Source organism: Engystomops pustulosus, chromosome 6, assembly GCF_040894005.1.
Source record: "Engystomops pustulosus chromosome 6, aEngPut4.maternal, whole genome shotgun sequence".
NCBI classification, from domain to species: Eukaryota; Metazoa; Chordata; class Amphibia; order Anura; family Leptodactylidae; genus Engystomops; species Engystomops pustulosus.
In genome coordinates, this window is record NC_092416.1 from 14197760 (window position 1) to 14216455 (window position 18696).

At 42.3% G+C, this 18696-nt stretch overlaps 1 protein-coding gene across 1 annotated transcript; it reads left to right on the top strand.

Moving 5' to 3' along the window:
* Positions 1-266: 266 nt before the first annotated feature.
* On the top strand, positions 267-17446 carry LOC140065473 (phospholipase A2 inhibitor and Ly6/PLAUR domain-containing protein-like). The gene is made up of 5 exons (XM_072113071.1): positions 267-354; positions 2922-3038; positions 11744-11896; positions 14198-14338; positions 15692-17446. Exons 1-5 carry the CDS (start codon positions 288-290, stop codon positions 15877-15879), a joined length of 666 nt encoding a protein of 221 aa, XP_071969172.1. The 5' UTR covers positions 267-287; the 3' UTR covers positions 15880-17446.
* The last annotated feature ends 1250 nt before the right edge of the window (positions 17447-18696 follow it).

Consider the following 18696-nt stretch of genomic DNA (forward strand, 5'->3'; position numbering starts at 1 on the left):
CTATGAGAACATTTATTAATATTTAATAGGAAAAATCAGATGACACAACCACCTGCATCCGCACAAAGCTTCCGTACCAAATTCTTCTGACCATAAAATCAATGGAGGCCAAACAATATTATCAGTCACCGTTTCTAACTGTGAAGAATTGTGTATCCCTGTTACTGATACATTGACTCCTTACATGATGGACCTTGGACCTTCAGCATCTCCACCCAATTTTAGAGGTTACATCATATATATAAAGACTGTGAAGTAATTAGGAGGCTTCTCAACCACTTGGCTTCATGAACAGGATGATGAAGATGGACCTCGTGACAGTTCTGAGTGTCGTCTCTTCTTTGCTATCTATAGGTAAGTGATACATGTAGTCCCAATGTATAGTCTATAACTTGCTATATCCAGTGTACATTGTGTTCTTCCAAATCTCCAAATTTAGTTAGAGTGTTTCCTCTCTATGCACTAGGAATAGAAAGGGAATCTTGGCCAGTCTTTACTTCCCTGTAGTTCTAGAATATTCTGATATTATCTTCTTCCCAAACCGCAACTGTTTAAGGATGTATAGAGAGGGTTCATGGGCAACACTAATCTTCCAGTTTAGTTAAGATGATTACTTTATTCTCTGGGATGACACTATGATATCATTACCACATTTAGATTATTTTGTTTTCATTAGAGTTTGCTACTGTTGTGCAATGTATCAGGTTAAATCCCTAGGATCTTTGGATTTCTGATTCTGTCGGGGCATGCTGGCATTGTTAGATCAGACTGCTTTCCCTCCCTTTTAGCACGTTACATTGTAAAAAGAATACACAATGTTATAAATGTCATTGCCCGGTCTCCGGGGGCAGCTCCGTGGTCCACATTGTCTGTAGAACAGATGCCTCATCATTACCTATACAGGTACATCCATGCAGACTGAGGACTGAGCTCTTATTCATATTATCAGCAGACCAGAAGAGGTTAAAGTACGGAAGAAATAGTTAATACATTTCACCCAAAAGAGAAAAAAAAAATAAAAGCTTCAGTTTGCTGAATGTAAGAAGCAAAATGTAGAAGTAACTGAAGCATAAAGAAATAAAGTTCTGAGGAATATAAGGAGAAGGACAAGTAGGTGGCCAAGTTGCCTAAAAGTTGTGTTTTTATGGCACATTTCAAACCTTAAACGCTAGATGAGTCCCGAGGGATGATGGATTGTTGAGCCGGCACTTCCTACGTCTTAGTTCACACAACGTAATGTGTTTAAACAAGGTTTCTTTATTAAAAATGCAACGCGTTTCTGCTCCGAACCGGAGCCTTCATCAGGCATAACATAACAAGTGGTAATGACGTGATGAAACCTTGGAATTTGGATATTTAGCTGTTTATCCACGGTAGCCCAATCCAACAAATTAGTGCAGCTCAAAAAAAGTCTTCAAGAGAGAAGTGGAAAGTTTGGAATACTGTGGATGCTGTTCTTAGATCAATGGCAGAATGTTATGGGGCACAAATAGGGGGCACATATTTGTTGTTAAGGATGAGAAGTTAAAGATTTATCCTACAATATATTGAAGCAGATCCATTAGCATAGCAGTAGAATGGAATGACCTGGAGTCTTGCTGCTGTATTCATGATATATTATACAGGTGATATCTCACCAGATACTAGATAGTGGCAATAATCAAGGTAACAGAGAACAAATCACAGCAAGGATTGTTAATTTTTTTTAAAGGTAAGGTGATTGGACAATTAGAGATGAAGGAAAGGTCTTATATAACCTCAAGATAACAGCCTAAAATTTCTATTAGTACCACAAACTGAATTGGAAATATTGGGTAGAATTTATGAAGCAACTTTCGTCTTGTGTAATTTGCACCAAAAACTGCTTTTTGCTACATTTATGAAGACTTTTAGACATTTCTTTTCTTTTTAGACTTTTACATTTCTGACTTATTAACAAAGTGTTTGTGGCCCTGATAAAAGAGGGCATGTCTTAGTGGGAAATAGTCTGTGCACCAAGAAAATTATGAGGGTGCCCCACATTGTGCTAAAATCAGGTCTAAAAGTAGAACTCAACATCTTCGAGCTCTACACTGTCAAAGCCTGAAACACATTAACACCCCCCCCCCCTGATTTAGGCAAGATTTAGTTTACGCAGAATGAGGGAAATTTAATTTAGTCTTCCCCATTGGATTTACAAAAATTCTGCGTGCCCAGGATGGTCCTGTGTCCCACAACACCCAAAAGTTTGTGAGATGTTGAACACTCAAAAAGTGTCACTCCCTTGACTGTGCACCAAGAATAGTGACTTTTTCGTGCCTTGTATAATAAATACCCTTTATTAAAAAAAATTGTTCAGGAAAACAAAAAGAGCTTACACTTACCTTCACCGGGGCGCTCCTCTTGTCCTGTGCCGTCTACCGTCAGTGCCATGTCTCAGTTTGTTTACCGAAGCAAGTGCTTCAATGTGACAACTTTTGGTCGCTGGCCAAAGCATTGGAAACGAATGCTCCTTTCGGCGCGCAGTAGTGGTCGGGTCAGCGTGCCCTGAGACATGGCGAAGGGAAGTATAAGCTCTTGGGTGGTTATAATGTAAAATGATAATCTTTTACAATTTATTGATAATAGTATAAATGATTAATGAACTATAATGGTAATAGTAACAATAAGGATTGAAAGAGTTTCTCAGGAATTCAGCCCTGGGGGCTGGGGTAGAAGTAACTAAAAAATTAAAGTGTACTTACCCTGCTCCTGGTTCCAGCATCACGGCAGTCTCCTCTTCTCTGGTGACTTCTCTGGTTGACCCCTTATGACCTGTCAAAGAACAGGAGACCACAGTGATGCCAAACCAGGATCCGTCCAAAACAGAGTAAGAACATGTTTTCTCATTTTAGGTACAGATGCCCCAGTGCGCCTGATGTTTGTTATATTTTATTTTCCAGGTCATTCCCTTCAATGTGTAACATGTGTAGCCCTGGTAGGTACACATTGCTCTGGGCACTCCGTCACCTGTCCTGATGGAAGTGTTTGTGGCTATGTGCACTCTACGACGACTGAAGGTACGTATGAGATTCGGGATAAGTTATGATAAGGAAATCATTCAAGGTGAATGGATATATTGGATATATATTCTAGGTTTTTTTTTCCTTAATGAGTCCATTTACCAAAATTGAGGCTCATATTAGGACCATATGTTTATATTTTAAATATTATTGATATCATGAAGGTATTTTCTCTGGATAGTCAATCAATAGTTCATCACAGGGAGGGGCGGAAGATTACTTGGATCCCACACTGATCATCTGCTCGGTGCCACGTAAACACAGACACATAGTGGGAGGGATTAGCCATAACTGCAATGGTGGGTTCTCTTCACCTTCTATAGGAGCCATGTGTGAGATGACAGCGCCGGTCCCTACAGCAATGGTCCAACCCGCTCCGGCTCCATGTCCTTGTGTTTACTTGGTGACATTTTAAAAGTCTGCAAACATTTACCAAGCATTGCACACATATTAAAATAATAATAATAACAATAATTCCCTTATTTATATAGCGCACAGAGCTTGTCAGATCGGTCCATGTCCCCAATGGGGCTCACAATCTAATCAACCTTCCAGGATGTTTTGGAGTGTGGTAGGAAACCAGAGAATTCCTGGAAAGCCACTTTAGCTGTTAATTTCATATGGATCCAATTTTTTTTATTTTTGAGACCAGCATTAGTTGAGGGAGGGATGAAGTTGGCAAATATGTCAGAGAATGATATTGTTCTTGGGGACATATGTTGTGTATGCCAATCTCAATGTCACAGTCTATGGGGATTAGTCCCTTAGGACTAAATAAGTGGACTCCCTGGACCACCGCGGGAGATAAAGATACAAAATGGGAGTGGAGTCTAAGTGAACTCCTGGTCTTCGCCAGAGCCCGCCGCAAAGCGGAATGGTCTTGCTGCGGTGGGGAGTCACCAGGTCGCTCCGCGGGTGTGACTAGTCCCGCGGCGGCAGCCAAGGTAGGGACATGGGGACCACGGGAAGGCAGGACCATGAATGGCAGGCAGGACCACGGATGGCTGGCAGGACCACGGATGGCTGGCAGAACCACAGATGGCTCGCAGGACCTCGGATGGCTGGCAGGACCTCGGATGGCTTGCAGGACCTCGGAAGGCTACTGGATTACCGAACCGCCACAGGACACCAGGACTGCCACAGGATAAGAGGATCGCCACAGGACACCAGGACTGCCACAGGATAACAGGATCGCCACAGGACACCGGGAATGCCACAGGACACCGGGACCGCCACAGGAGACAGGAACACGGGAACACCACGGAATACCACAGAACACGAGAACAACACAGAACATGGGAATCACAGAATCCCCGGAGGCGTCTGGAAACGCTCGGGCACACGGAGGGCTTTCTCTTCAGTAACAGGATGTGAAGATCCTGCAGGGGATGCTGGGAGTAGCCAGGCTATATAGCAGAGCCAGGAATGCCAGCACCAATAAGGAGGACGCTGGCCCTTTAAATTCTTAGAGTAGGCGCGTGTGCGCCTGCAGCCTGGACGGGACCGCGATGGAGCCATCAGGAGCTGGGACAGGTAAGTACCGACCCGGGGGGAGTGGGGCAGCGGCAGCAGAGCACGGGTGCACCCGCGATCCGCAACATGAATCACGGGGACACCCAAGACAGAACCGAACCGGGGACCGTGTGGCAGACCGGGTCCTTTACATCTTTTTACCATGATTTTTGGCTCATTTTGGATAAGCTTATCCCCGTAGACTTTCTTTGCACATATCTCAAGATCAAAGTGTTCTTATGCTCTCAAAATGTACAAATAAATCAGTATACCATATATATATATATATATTCATGTATAAGCTGAGTTGTTAAACATAAAAAATCTGCCAAACTCAGCTTATACACGAGTGTATAAAAAAATAAACTTGAATACAGGCAGCCCCGGGTTACATACAAGATAGGGTCCGGAGGTTTTTTTCTTAAGTTGAATTTGTATGTAAGTCGAATCTGTATATTTTATAATTCAAGTTCTAGACAAATTTTTTTATTTTGTCCCAGTGACAATTGGAGTTTCAAAATTGTTGCTGAAATTGGACCAAGGATTATCAATAAAACTTCATTACAGACACCTTACAGCTGATCATTGCAGCCTGGGACTATAGTAACATCCAGAGAGCTTCACCAGAGGTCACAGGGACAGAGGGGTCTGTCTGTAACTGTGGGTTGTCTGTAAGTCGGGTGTCCTTAAGTAGGGGACCGCCTGTATTTACCTTTGGATGCTCCCCAGGGCTCCTCTTCCTTCTCCTCTTCGTGTGTAACAGAGTGGGCAGAGAGGCATCCATGCGCTCTGTCCACCGGCTCACACTCAAATGTGGCAGTGCTGCGACTGATGACTTCATACTGTGCACCGGCATGACACATGTGAAGTGAAGAAGGAAGAGGAGCCGCAAAGAGCATACAGAAACGCGGAAAGGTGATTATGCAAGATTATTTTTTTATATGTTGAGGGGCTGCAGGAAAATTATAAGCAGGGGGGACTGGCTGAAGGGCATTTCATCATTGGGGGGGGGGGGGGGTTGCCAGGCATTTCATTACTGGGGAGGCTGTGACCAATGCATTTTCCACCTTAGGCTTATACTTAAGTCAATAAGTTTTCTCAGTTAATTTTGGCAAAATTAGGGGCCCCGGCTTATACTCGGGTTGAGTAATATTTGAGTACATACAGAAACATTATTTACCTATTCTTTTTATCTGAAAACTTCTTCTTTCTATCAGAGATCTTTTCCCCAGTCGAGTCATGAGATAAGGACAGGCTCACGTCACACAGTAATGATGAGGAATATGGCAGTACAGTAATATGTAATAATTAAAAGTCCCATGAACAGATTGGCGTATGCGGGGGTCAATTTGGTCCCCATCACTGTGCCACGTTTTTGATGAAATGTATATTTGTCATATATAAAATAATTATTGTGTCATATGAAACGGGGGCTCTCCAATAAGAAGTTACTCCAATAAGTACAGTTTCTATCCGTGCTAATCCTATTGGGTGGTCCATGTTACTATATTATGATGTGACATCCATGGTGGCCATAAGATAGTGTCCTCCCGTTTTATGTTTTGTGTAACGTGGTAATTTTAATACGTATAGTTGTAAGAATGTGTCTAAATAATGTGACAGATTACTTGTTAGGGAATTGACTTTGAAATTAATGGGAGTTTCAAGGGATGTTTGTGGATCTTGGGTAAGTACCTTATATACTCGAGTATAAGCCTAGTTTTTTAGCACAAAAAAATGTGCTGAAAACCTAAACTCGGCTTATACTTGAGTAAAAAATATATAGGTTTTACAAGGTTTTTGTGGTAAAATTAGGGGCCTCGGCTTATACTTGGGTCGGCTTATACTCGAGTATATACGGTAGTATATTTAGGGTTTAATGTGTATTTTCGTCGGAAATTTCTTGTAGATTACATATAGAATTAGCTGTTTCTATTGCTTCATATCTTTATGGATCTTTCATAGTAATCCATATCAGATTGTATTTCATATGTTGATTTCTCATAGTCTGTATCATCCTGTATTACGGTGCATCCGTTGATCCGCTGCTATTATAAGAATATTTTAGTTTTTTGCTAAAGATGTTAGTGCTTTCCTTTTGTTTTTGGATAAATTTGTGGCTCATATTTTTTCTTCTTTTTATCTTTCTTTTTTCGAGTTGTTATTTATTTGGCTACTAATTTGTGGAAAGTTTGTATGAAGTGTCCTTGGATATTGGTGGGATAGAAACTAGAAGATGGTTTTACATCCTTATGATTATACTGATCACTAGGATCCCTTATTATCTCTAATCTCCTTATTCCCTATGTTGGTTTTAATTAACTCCAAGTATTTTTTATAGTGAATTTATGAAGATCCAAAAATAGGTCAAAGGGTTCCAATTTGATATCTGGACAGAAGTCTAAGCCTTTTTCTAATAAGCTTATTAATAAGGATTTTGTTTGTAGGTTAAATATATTTATCTTATTTCCCTCTTGTAGTATGTCCTTTTCATTATGTACTTTCTGTAGAAAGTTATTTTTCCTCTTTTTACCTCCTCTCATGCCTCGATTACTTTATTATTTTTCCTATAGTTTTTTTTAGTAAATAATGGGGGTCATTTACTGAGGGCCCGAATTTTTCCAACGGGTTATCCGAAAATTTCCTATTTGCGCCGATTTTCCCTGAATTGCCCCGGGATTTTAGCGCACGCGATCGGATTGTGTTGCATCAGCGCCGGGTTGCACGCAACGGAAATCGGGGGCGTGACCGCACGAAAACCCGATGGATTCAGAAAAAACGCTGCATTTAAAAAAAAAAAAGTGTCGCTTGACACGCGCTTACCTGCACCCACGATAGGACGGTGAACTTCAGTGCATTCAGCGCAGCAGCGACACCTGGTGGACATCGGACGAACTGTCTTAGTGAATCCCGGCAGAACCCATCCGCCGCAGAGAAGGCGCCGCTGGATTGCGTCAGGACTGGGTAAATAAATCTGCCCCAATGTCTTCTGATAAGTTAGCAGATGTATGGAAACATCTGCAATCTCTTCTTCACTGAAGAACATATTGCAGATGTTTGGGTTCATCTGCTAACTTATCAGAAAACACGAGTGCAGAACGGTGCTCTTCACAATAGTATGTGAAGAACAATATGTGTGAAGAACACATTGCAGATGTTTCCGTATATCTGCTAACTTATCAGAAAACACGAGTGCAGAACGGTGTTCTTCACAATAGTATGTGAAGAACAATATGTGTGAAGAACACATTGCAGATGTTTCCATACATCTGCTAACTTATCAGATGACAATTTAAATTGACTCAAGCAGTTCTCGAGCGGGCGAAATACTCGTCCGAGCAACGAGCCGTTTCGAGTACCCTAATACTCGAACGAGCATCGAGCTCGGACGAGTATACTCGCTCATCTCTAATTACTACTTGTTTCTGGGTGAAGAATAAAAAAATGACTGTGACCAGGTCAGAAGTATGACCTATCCTCTCAGTGTGGGAGCTCAAATTATGTTACGTGTCTGTGTGCACCTGGAGCCTCAATAACCAGAAGAGTGCATAGTTCCTTTATTCAGTGCGTCTTATAATAAACATAAGCCTATCATGGTTTCCCCCGTCACAGCACAGCAGATATTATCCAACCACAACAGTTTATAAGTTTCTAGGGTGCTGTCCAGTACACTCGATGGAGGGGGCCATTCTCCTCTCATCAAGCGCAGAACAATTCTTAGTGCGTCGCCTCTTCAATGTTCTTTACATCTTTATTTCTGCAGCTGCAGACTAGGGTGGAAGTATGTGGGTTTAGTTTTAGTCGGGGTCGGCCACAGCTTTATTGAAACAATTAATAATTTAACCGTTTCTTTATGTGAATATATACACACTTTTAACCATTCCACCTTACATAACACCAGATAACACCGCCTTATCTAAGGGCATTTATGGCAGTTTTACCTCTCGCTGTGACAAAAATACACTAAAAAAGTATATAAAAAATGGGGAGGGAAAACCATTGAAGAAGAGGGTGTTCAGAGTATTTAAGCATGTGCCCACCTCCTGTACCGCCCACGTTACTAGCCACACACCCAGCACATGTCCCTCTCATGCATGAAGATGAGAGAGGGAAGAGCAACCTCCAATTAAAGGGGCCATATACCTTTTACTGTATTCTGACTGCTAGCCACCTTTGAGCACTCATTAGCCCAACGGCTATGCGCCTAGGGCAGTGGTGGCGAACCTATGGCACAGGTTACAGATGTGGCACCTTTGAGCACTCATTAGCCCAACGGCTATACACCTAGGGCAGTGGTGGCGAACCTATGGCACAGGTGCCAGATGTGGCACCTTTGAGCACTCATTAGCCCAACGGCTATACACCTAGGGCAGTGGTGGTGAACCTGTAGGCACCAGGGCCATTGCCCCAGCTCAGGGTTTGCTTGATAGGATGTGCAGGAATAGAAGTAAGTGTAGGGAGCACCAGATCTTCATTGGAGCTTCTTCTCTGGGCTCTACCATTCTTCCTTTACAGGGGAAATCCGGAGAGATGCTACGCTAATCATGCAAATTTCTCCTCCTTCTTTCAATGGTAATGATGTCCACATGTTGCCAGCATGAATGAAAGTAGTTACTACTCTGTCAGCAATGTGTGCAAAAGAGTGGGTTGTAATTTAGGGAACTCAGTCTGTAAAAGGCTCGCCATCACTGGCCTAGGGGCTTTCAAATTAGGCGCTGGTGAAATGGTGAGGAATGTGGATGTGTTCGCTGTGGGTATTTTGTTGTTGGTATGTTCATGAATGTGCTATCAGTTTTTTGATACAACACCAAAATCACATGCATCCTTTATTGGTGGTCCCCTGCTGTCTAGGATGGATGAGTCTAAGTCCAATATTGGAATTTGACCGCGAAATAGTCTGTGTTCCGGAGCTCCCCGTCAGGTTGTGGATCCTTATACAACAGCACCGGACGCATCAAATGTATTCTTATTTGTGAAACTGGCTATATTGATCTTAAAACAAATGACTGCGATACGCATTTCATGTCTGTAATGGACTCTTCCTCAGGGGGGTTTTATATACTTGTATCGTGCCCGATAATTTATATGTACACTGGCGTCACTGATTCATCAGCCAATCCGGACAACGAACCATGAAACACGTTACATTTTGTTAGTTTTTATAATTGTCGCTAAAATTGTTCAATTATATATTCTTCATATGTTAGTCACTGGTGTCACATAAAGTATATAGTGGGTATGCCACTAATGTATTGTGTGCACCAAAAATGTGTCTCAGACACTTTTTAAATATCTGGACAAGCAGTTTGCACTGAAAAGAATGTGCAAAGTCCGACAGAAAACTGGCGCACGGCTCTTATTAAATGTGGTCTTCACAGCAAGCAAAGAGGCTACTGTGTGTAGATGCACATGTGAAGCTTTGCTGAGGAATCAGAATTGAGTATTTCACTAAGCACTTCTATCATATACACTGATATAAGGTAGGAGAAACAACTCACTCAAGTGTTTCAAGGGGTTTTATGGACACAAAGGTCCCCGGAGTTCACCTTCTTCTTCCTGGCGCATAAAAGTGCATTGTCCGTGTATAATGCGCTGTGCGGGGAGTCACTAAGATCACGCGCCCGATATCCTGCATGTGTCGCTTCCCCGCTCAGGTCCTGGAGTTCACCTTCTTCTTCCTGGCGCATAAAAGTGCAATGTCCGTGTATAATGCACTGTGCCTAGATTCACTAAGATCGTGCACCCGATATGCATGTGTCGCTTCCCCGCTCAGGTCCCCGGAGTTCACCTTGTTCTTCCTGGTGCATGTAAGTGCATTGTCTGTGTATAATGCACTGTGCGGGGAGTCACTGAGATCCTGCTCCCGATATCCTGCATGTGCCGCTTCCCTGCTCAGGTCCCGGAGTTCACCTTGTTCTTCCTGGTGCATGTAAGTGCATTGTCCATGTATAATGCGCTGTGCGGGGAGTCACTAAGATCGTGCACCCGATATCCTGCATGTGTCGCTTCCCCACTCAGGTCCCAGGAGTTCACCTTCTTCTTCCTGGTGCATGTAAGTGCATTGTCTGTGTATAATGCACTGTGCGGGGAGTCACTAAGATCGTGCGCCCGATATCCTGCATGTGTCACTTCCCCGCTCAGGTCCCTGGAGTTCACCTTCTTCTTCCTGGTGCATGTAAGTGCATTGTCCGTGTATAATGCGCTGTGCGGGGAGTCACTAAGATCGTGCACCCGATATCCTGCATGTGTCGCTTCCCCGCTCAGGTCCCCGGAGTTCACCTTCTTCTTCCTGGCGCATAAAAGTGCATTGTCCGTGTATAATGCACTGTGCCTAGATTCACTAAGATCGTGCGCCGATATCCTGCATGTGTCGCTTCCCCGCTCAGGTCCCCGGAGTTCACCTTCTTCTTCCTGGTGCATGTAAGTGCATTGTCCGTGTATAATGGGCTGTGCGGGGAGTCACTAAGATCGTGTGCCCGATATCCGCTTCCCCGCTCAGGTCTGAATCTTAAATCCCTCGGTAAGTCCGAATTAGGCGGAACGTCCGACTGCCGGCCCCCCAATTTCTGTTGCATGAAAGCAGCACAGCTGCGACAAAATCCAATCGCGTGCGACGCAATCACCAGTTAAATACCTGTCCTAGTGGCACAAATCCAGAAAACGTCGGAAAAAACAACGAAAGTGCGATCCCCGGACCCTTAGTAAATAAGCCCCAAAGAGGGTTATTTATCCTATGCTACACAGGCTCCGGCCTCTTGATGTATCCGGCAGGGCCTGTGCAGCATCCCCCCCACCCCAGGGAAAGGGGTAAGTAATTTACAATTATTATTATTTCAGGGCTTCTATGCCACTGCAATGGTGCAGAGACCCTGATAAATACCCCCCAAACACTACAAATGACCTATGCATATGATAAGTATTGGGTAGCTGATTGGTTGGGGGTGTGAAAAATGGCGCCCCTGTCAAACATCATTCTCTCTGTGGTGTCATCCAGCCAATACACTAGGGATGGAGCAGAAATCTTTGCCCATAGTGTAACTAACGGAACAACAGACCTGAAGCCACAGCTCCCATTCATATCCCAGGGAGCTCTGCTCACAGACAATGCTCCTCCTACTATTAAGATATTCAGCTTTTACAAAGAATATATTTTTATCCTGTATTTTAACGTCAATGTCTTCTCCTATCAGCCTTATCAACCAAACAAGCAGATGTTTTCCGGAGATCGTGTATAGAGAAGGATCAGTGTAATACAACTGGGAGCCTCACACTAGCAGACGCAAGCGTGCAGACCACCGTCTCCTGCTGTAACACTGATAACTGTGATCCACCTGCACTCACATGTGAGTATCTCACGTCACTCCAGCCATTTTATAGCTTAAGGCTCAGCCAAATTTTTTGGACTTGCATTGATTTAGAGATGAGCGAGTATACTAGTCCGAGCTTGATGCTCGTTCGAGTATTAGCGTATTCGAAACAGCTCGAAACACAGTGAAGAACAGTGAAGAATACAATGAAAACAGTGAACACAGGATCATTTAAGTGAAGAACACAGTGAAGAACACATTGCAGATGTTCCGTATATCTGCTAACTTATCCGAAGACACGAGCACCGAACGGTGTTCTTCACAATAGTATGTGAAGAACAATATGTGTGAAGAATCAAATTACAGATGTATGGAAAAATCTGCAATGTCTTCTTCACTGTGTTCTTTCAGTGAAAACATCTGTAATTTGTTGTTCTTCAGTGTTCTTCTTTCAATGTGTTCTTTCAGTGAAAAATGCTCGAGTCTCCCAATGACTTCAATGGGGCTCGTTATTCGATACAAGCACTCGAGCATCGGGAAAAGTTCTACCCGAGTAATGAGCACCCGAGCATTTTAGTGCTCACTCATCTCTAGTTGCTTTATATGTTTATAACTTTTGAACACTGTTACTTGTCAAAGCGATAATGAGAATTTTTTTTCCAGACATGTTGTACTTCATTTTACTGGTAAATGTTGGCGGATAAGTTTGGAGTTTATTTACAAAAAAAAAAATAAAAGATGATGAACTTTTTGAAAAATTTTCCATTTTTGAAATTCAAAATTATCGCGTTTTCAGGCAGATGCTGAAGTTGCTGAATAACATTTCCCATTTGTCTACTTTACACTTACATAATTTTGGAAATGTCTGGATAATTTATTTTGATGTCACGCGGCTTACAAATCGAACATTGATTTTCCGGATTTTCAGAATTGACTATTTTGGGGATAAATACTGTTTTGAATGAAATTTTAAATATTTAGCATCAAACCCCCTATTTAACCAACCCATTTTTAAATCTGCACCCCTCAAACTATCAGAAACAGCTTTTAGAAAGATTGTTAACCCCTTGAGATCTTCATAGTAATTGAATCAAAATGGAGGTGAAATTTTGAATGGGCAAATTGTGTCGGTTATACGTTCATTTATCCCTAAAATTTACACATTTCCAAAAGCTAAAAAGATTTCTCCCGAGTACAGAGACCCCCCACATGTGGCCGTTACTTGTTTCATGGGCGCACAGCGAGGTGCAGGAGAGAAGGAGGGACCTGCAGCTGCCAGGAATTTAGTTTCCTCATTGGCCCCTTTTGTGGGCTATAAAATTTTTGCTTTTTCATTATTGGGGCCATGTGATGGCATTTATTTTGCGGGATGAGATGCTTTTTCCAGTGTTACCATTTTGGGGTTGGTATCTAGTATTGTTAAAAATTTATGAACCTTTTTTTTTAGGTCAGGAGTAGAAAAGCATCAATTTTGTACTGGATTTTTTACTTCTTTTTTTTTTTTGGTGTTCACCGTTTAGCCGAATAATCATGTTATCTTTATTCTATGGATCAATACGATTATGGGGATACAATATATGAATATTTTTTTCGTATGTTCTACTAAATTTGCCAAATAAAACCCTAATGAGGGGAAAAATCTATCATTTTTGCTTCGCCTCTTCCAAGTGGCATAACATTTTTAAATTTTTTTGGCTACGGAGCTGGTTGATGGGTGGCGGGTGGATGGCTTGTTTTTTGCGGAACATGTTGTAATTTGCAACAGTACCATTCTGGAGTACATATGTTTTTTTATCACTTTTTATTGCATTTTTTGCCAGATTAAATAGGTAAAAAAATCATAATTTTGGAGGTGTTCATCGTGATGGTTCAATAATTAATTTAATTCTACAGGTTGTTACGGACGCGGTGATACTATATATGTGGGGTTTTTGCTATGATTTAGACTTTTTTGTTCATTATATGTCTCTTTATATGTTTTGGGGCTTATGGGCATTTTTATTGATTTATTAATTTATTTTTTTTTTAATAAGTTTTTTTTTTTTACCATTTCCACCATGGGACCTCTGATTGCTTGTTCATGATAATACTCTACAATATTGATGCATAGGCTGACACTGTGCCTTAAAGATGACGTCACAGACGCCAACATACAGGCACTGCTGGCAGGCAGCCCTGGGGTCCTGATCTGTACCAGGATTTCTTGGGTGAAGGTCCTTTGTGTGTGTGGTTTGAGCGGCTTTGGGCCCTGGGCTACCTCCCAAACTGCTTTTATTATAATCCACTATTGTATTTAGCTTATCAAGGTTCTCTGCACTGATTTTTTTCCAATTGAAGTTCCAGATAAAAATCCCCAAAAAAATGGAAAAGTTTGCCGCTCCTGTGTAACAGCAAATTCCGACTGGTGTTACACTAGCGATACTATCGAATGCTCCGGGAATGAGACGATGTGTATGCTGCAAACCACTAAAATATCAGGCAAGTGTGTTGTCAATCAACTTTTCTACCTTTCCACTTAAAGGAACTTTCCAGGCTATAAATATTCATGACCTATCCTCAACATCAGATTGGTGGGAGTCCAAAGTACCACAAATCGGCTTAGAGCAGCTCCCAATTCAATGATGGAATCAGCAGTAACTTTATCTGACCACTACACTGAAGGGGCGCTATTCCATTCTGTTCCATTCTTTATCTAGCAGCTAATGAAAATTGAAGGGTTGCATGGTTGGCATTGGGACCCACCAAACATTGGGGCTCATTTATCATATCTGTTGTTATTCTTTCCATTTTCTTCCATTAAGAGATTTTGCCTTTTCTGCGCCTATTCCAATGGTTGTACAGAGTTGAAGAAGTTTTTTTCCTGCGCTATGTTTGCTCTTTTTATGTCATCAGGGCAGATGTGCTTGTTTGATTTGTGACTGTTTTTGGCACAAAGCTATACAACGGTTGTGGGTGCTCACCGCTAGGGATCCTACCCCGACACTTGTCGGACTGGGTTGTCTTAGGCCCACCAGAGTAAATTAATCTGGGGCCCACTCTTCATTTTCTGCCAGGAAATAGATTCTAGCTGCTTCCAAATTGGGTTCCTTTCTGTTGGACCTCTGGGGTTCAGTATTCAGTAGTGTTGAACCAGGGCCCACCGGAGGATCCTCTTGTACTCTGGTGGGCCAGTCCGACACTGTACCCCGATATGAGAAGTAGCAAAATTGGAAGCGCTCCTTTAAGTAGAAGGTTTTTTGTGTTATGTTTCGGCACAGACAGCCTTTGTGAAACAGAACCGTGGGGGGATAAAGAGATGATGAGCTGTGGTTTGACAACGGAAGGGTGCAGCAGCACGTGGTTAAATTGTGCCAAAAACATGCACAAATCTATGACAGCAAAGTACTTAGAACGATTCTTTCATGAGAGGGGGAAAAAAGTGCAAAATATATGCAAATCTGACTTTTTGATCAGATGTCTTGTGTAAAAGTTACAATTTCAACACCCGAAAAATAAAACCAAAAAAGAGAGAGCACACATTTATTATAGCAAAAAAAAAAACCTGTATGAAAAATAAGCACAGCACAAAACCCAAAAGAAAAGAAACTGAAACAAGGTGACCTCACTATAATAGATGACCCCAATATTTGTTTTCTGGGAAGCCCCTGTGGACTCACCTTTTTTCCCCCATTTCAACTCCGAACAAATCTATTAAGTCCGGGGTCTAGTCCATTTTTGACCAAAACCAGGTATTTCCGGTGATGCATTAATAGGACTTCATTTTTGGGGGATTTTGTATACCCAGCTGTTCCTTTTTGGAAAATATAACTGAAATCTGTGTCTGTTCTTCAGGTATCATATCTCTGCAAACCGCTTTACGTGGATGCGCTACAAGAAGCCTCTGTGACTACGGCGTCCATCGGATAGAAGCGGGAGGCGTCCGGGCGAATGTGGAGTTTATCTGTACAGATGGTTCCTCCAAGCAAAAAGCTTATTTTTCAGGAATTTTTGCTTTGGCTTTATTGAGCCTCTTCTATTAATTTTCTATTATTCTCCAGCAGAACATGAAGGGTCACATACAATGTATTGGCGGTACAGAAATGTAAAGGGTTTTTTTTCGGGTCAGTAAGTGCAGGGATAACAAAATATAGAAAAAGAGCTTGCATCCCGCACCAGATGTGGTGTAAAACATACTTCGTCTTTTTTGACCATTATTGACCAAAAATTTAATTCCGGCACATGTTGACCAACTTAGGTAAAACGCATTTGGCCAATGCGTTTCAGGCGTGTAAAACGCCCTTAACTCATGTCTGGTTTATGTGTCACTGGGACATTAGAATATATTGCTACTTCATCCCGCATCGCACTTATCTGTAACTGGGGGGGGGGGGGTTGACATCACAATTTTTCAGTCTCTATTAAAAAGCAAAAGCTAAAACTTTATATAATATGCTGAAAGCACCACAAATGTGTAATCATGAAAGCTTATAGGTTGATGCACAATCTGCCATAACTAGTGAAATATTAGTCAAAGGACATACCATTGACTCACCACTAACCCCAGGATGCGCTTTATATGCCTGAAACGCGTTGGCCAAGTGCTGTCAATATTTTTTTACCTCTGTTGGTTGACATGTGCCGGAAATTGAATTTTTAACATGAATGATCAATAAAAAAATGAAGTATGTATTAAACCACATCTGGTGCGGAGTGCAAGTTTTTTTTATACTCCCTCAGCCAAAGTCTCTACGGCCCCGGAGCAGCAATCTGCACATTTGCCACGCAACGGTCGGTGAGCTGAAAATTTTTTCTCTTTTTACTTGATAAAAAATATCATTTACTTACTGTATTCTGGCTCCACATTGTGGTTTCTGGTTGGTAAGTTGACACTCCTAGCCAGGCGGAAGTACTGGTAGCCATAGGCATGCTGCAGCCTCTCAATGGGCTCAGTGCACCCTGGTGATGTCACCACTCCACATTGGGAGGAGTCATCGATTGGCGACATGTTAAGAATAACCATTGCAAAGAAGCTTCCTTTTTTATTTTCATAAAAAAATTGAGATCCAGAAATGATGCAATAGTTCGGTCCTCAGGGGACCTTCATCAGACACTGTGAATTGCTAAACTTTACTTCTCACGGTCCAGTAACGGACACACTTGATTTATTTTGTGTGCTACAGTTGTACTCGCACTCGTAGTACATTATTTGGATTATTTCTTCTATTTAGAAATTCACAGTGTCTGATGAAGGTCCCCTGAGGAACGAAACGTTGCATTAGTTATTCTTTACATATATATTGATAGGTTGGCACCCTACTAGAGCACTTTAACAATTCCAAAATGGATTGACATGTATGTTACCTTTACATGGATTGGCTGCATGACTGTCAATACTCGGAGCACAGGCAGGGGCGTCAACAGACTACTAGGAGCGTCAACACGTGAACATGGAAAAAAAATCCCTTAAAACCTGGATTCTGCTTGATTATTATACTGGGACATCTGGTTTATCCAATACGTGGATGATTAATATCTATGTTTTGGACCATTTAAGATTAATTGCACTTCAATATTTATGATCTTGAACAACTGGAAAAATAAATATTATTGAAGAAATCAAAGTGTTGAGTATTAATAATTTGTGAAGCTGCATATGTCTGCCAGGTCTGTAGAGCCTGCTTACTGCTACTTCACGGAAGGAGAAGGCAAAAGCGGTAATAAACCACTCCTGCCTTCTCCCTAGGGTCTCTGGCTGTGACTGACACTTAGAGACCCCTTCCTGCTCCCAGAATTAGTGTAGGAGCAGGAGACACTGCAGTTTCATCAAAGGTATCAGAGAACCCTGATAATAAATTCATAGAAAAGTACAGGTCGTCTCCAACTTAAGAACACAGCCTAAAAGTCTCCCTTTAACTGGGGTATCTCTAACAGACCCAAATACAGGGGGAAACAACCGACTGATGTCGATCGGAACTGTACTGGGTCTGATCACATCCAGCAGCTTTGATTAACCTCTGCACATGGCCGTCAGGTCTATAGATCCTGATTACCGCTACTACAAGAAAGGGAAAGGCAGAAGAGGTAATAAACCATGCCAGCAGGAGAAATTGCTTAAACATCCAAAAACTCCAGTTCTGCACCAGCTGGCATTCATTTTTGTCAGTGGAAGATCGGCATCTAGTTAAAGGGAATCTGTCAACAGTTTTAACCCAGTGTTAGATACAGATACCCGCATATACTCGAGTATAAGCCGACCTGAGTATAAGCCAAGGTACCTAATTTTAACACAAAAACTGGGACAACCTACTGACTCAAGTATAAGCCTAGGGGGAGAAATGCATTGGGCACAGCCTCCAGCCAGTATAAAGCTGACCAGCCCATACCTCCCAGCATATACACTGCCAGCCTCTGCCCCCTAGTATATAGCCTGAAAGTCCCTTCCCCAGCCAGTATATAGCCTGCCAGCCCCTACAGTATATAGCCAGCCAGCCACTGTCCCCTAGTATATAGCCTTCCAGTCTCTGCCCCCTGCAGTATATAGCCTGCCAGCCCCTGTATTTTATAGCCTGCCAGCCCCTGTCCTCCAGTATATAGCCTGCCAGCCCCTGCCCCCCGCAGTATATAGCCTGCCAGCCTCTGCTCCCCGATATATATATATATATATATATATATAGCCTGCCAGCCCCTGTAGTATATAGCCTGCCAGCCCCTGCACCCCAGTATATAGCCTGCCAGTCCCCATAGTATATAGCTGCCAGCCCCACCCAGCATATAACAAGCCCATACCCCCCAGTATATAACCAGCCAGCCCCTGCCCCAAGTATGCCAAGCCTTTAATTAAAAAAATTAACACTGTA

Bases quoted from the DNA above. Each gene is read 5' to 3' on its own strand.
- LOC140065473 (XM_072113071.1), top strand. From the start codon at position 288: ATGAACAGGATGATGAAGATGGACCTCGTGACAGTTCTGAGTGTCGTC. The intron at 11,897-14,197 runs GTGAGTATCTCA...TTCCAATTGAAG, and splicing joins TGATCCACCTGCACTCACAT to TTCCAGATAAAAATCCCCAA. The intron at 14,339-15,691 runs GCAAGTGTGTTG...TCTGTTCTTCAG, and splicing joins GCAAACCACTAAAATATCAG to GTATCATATCTCTGCAAACC.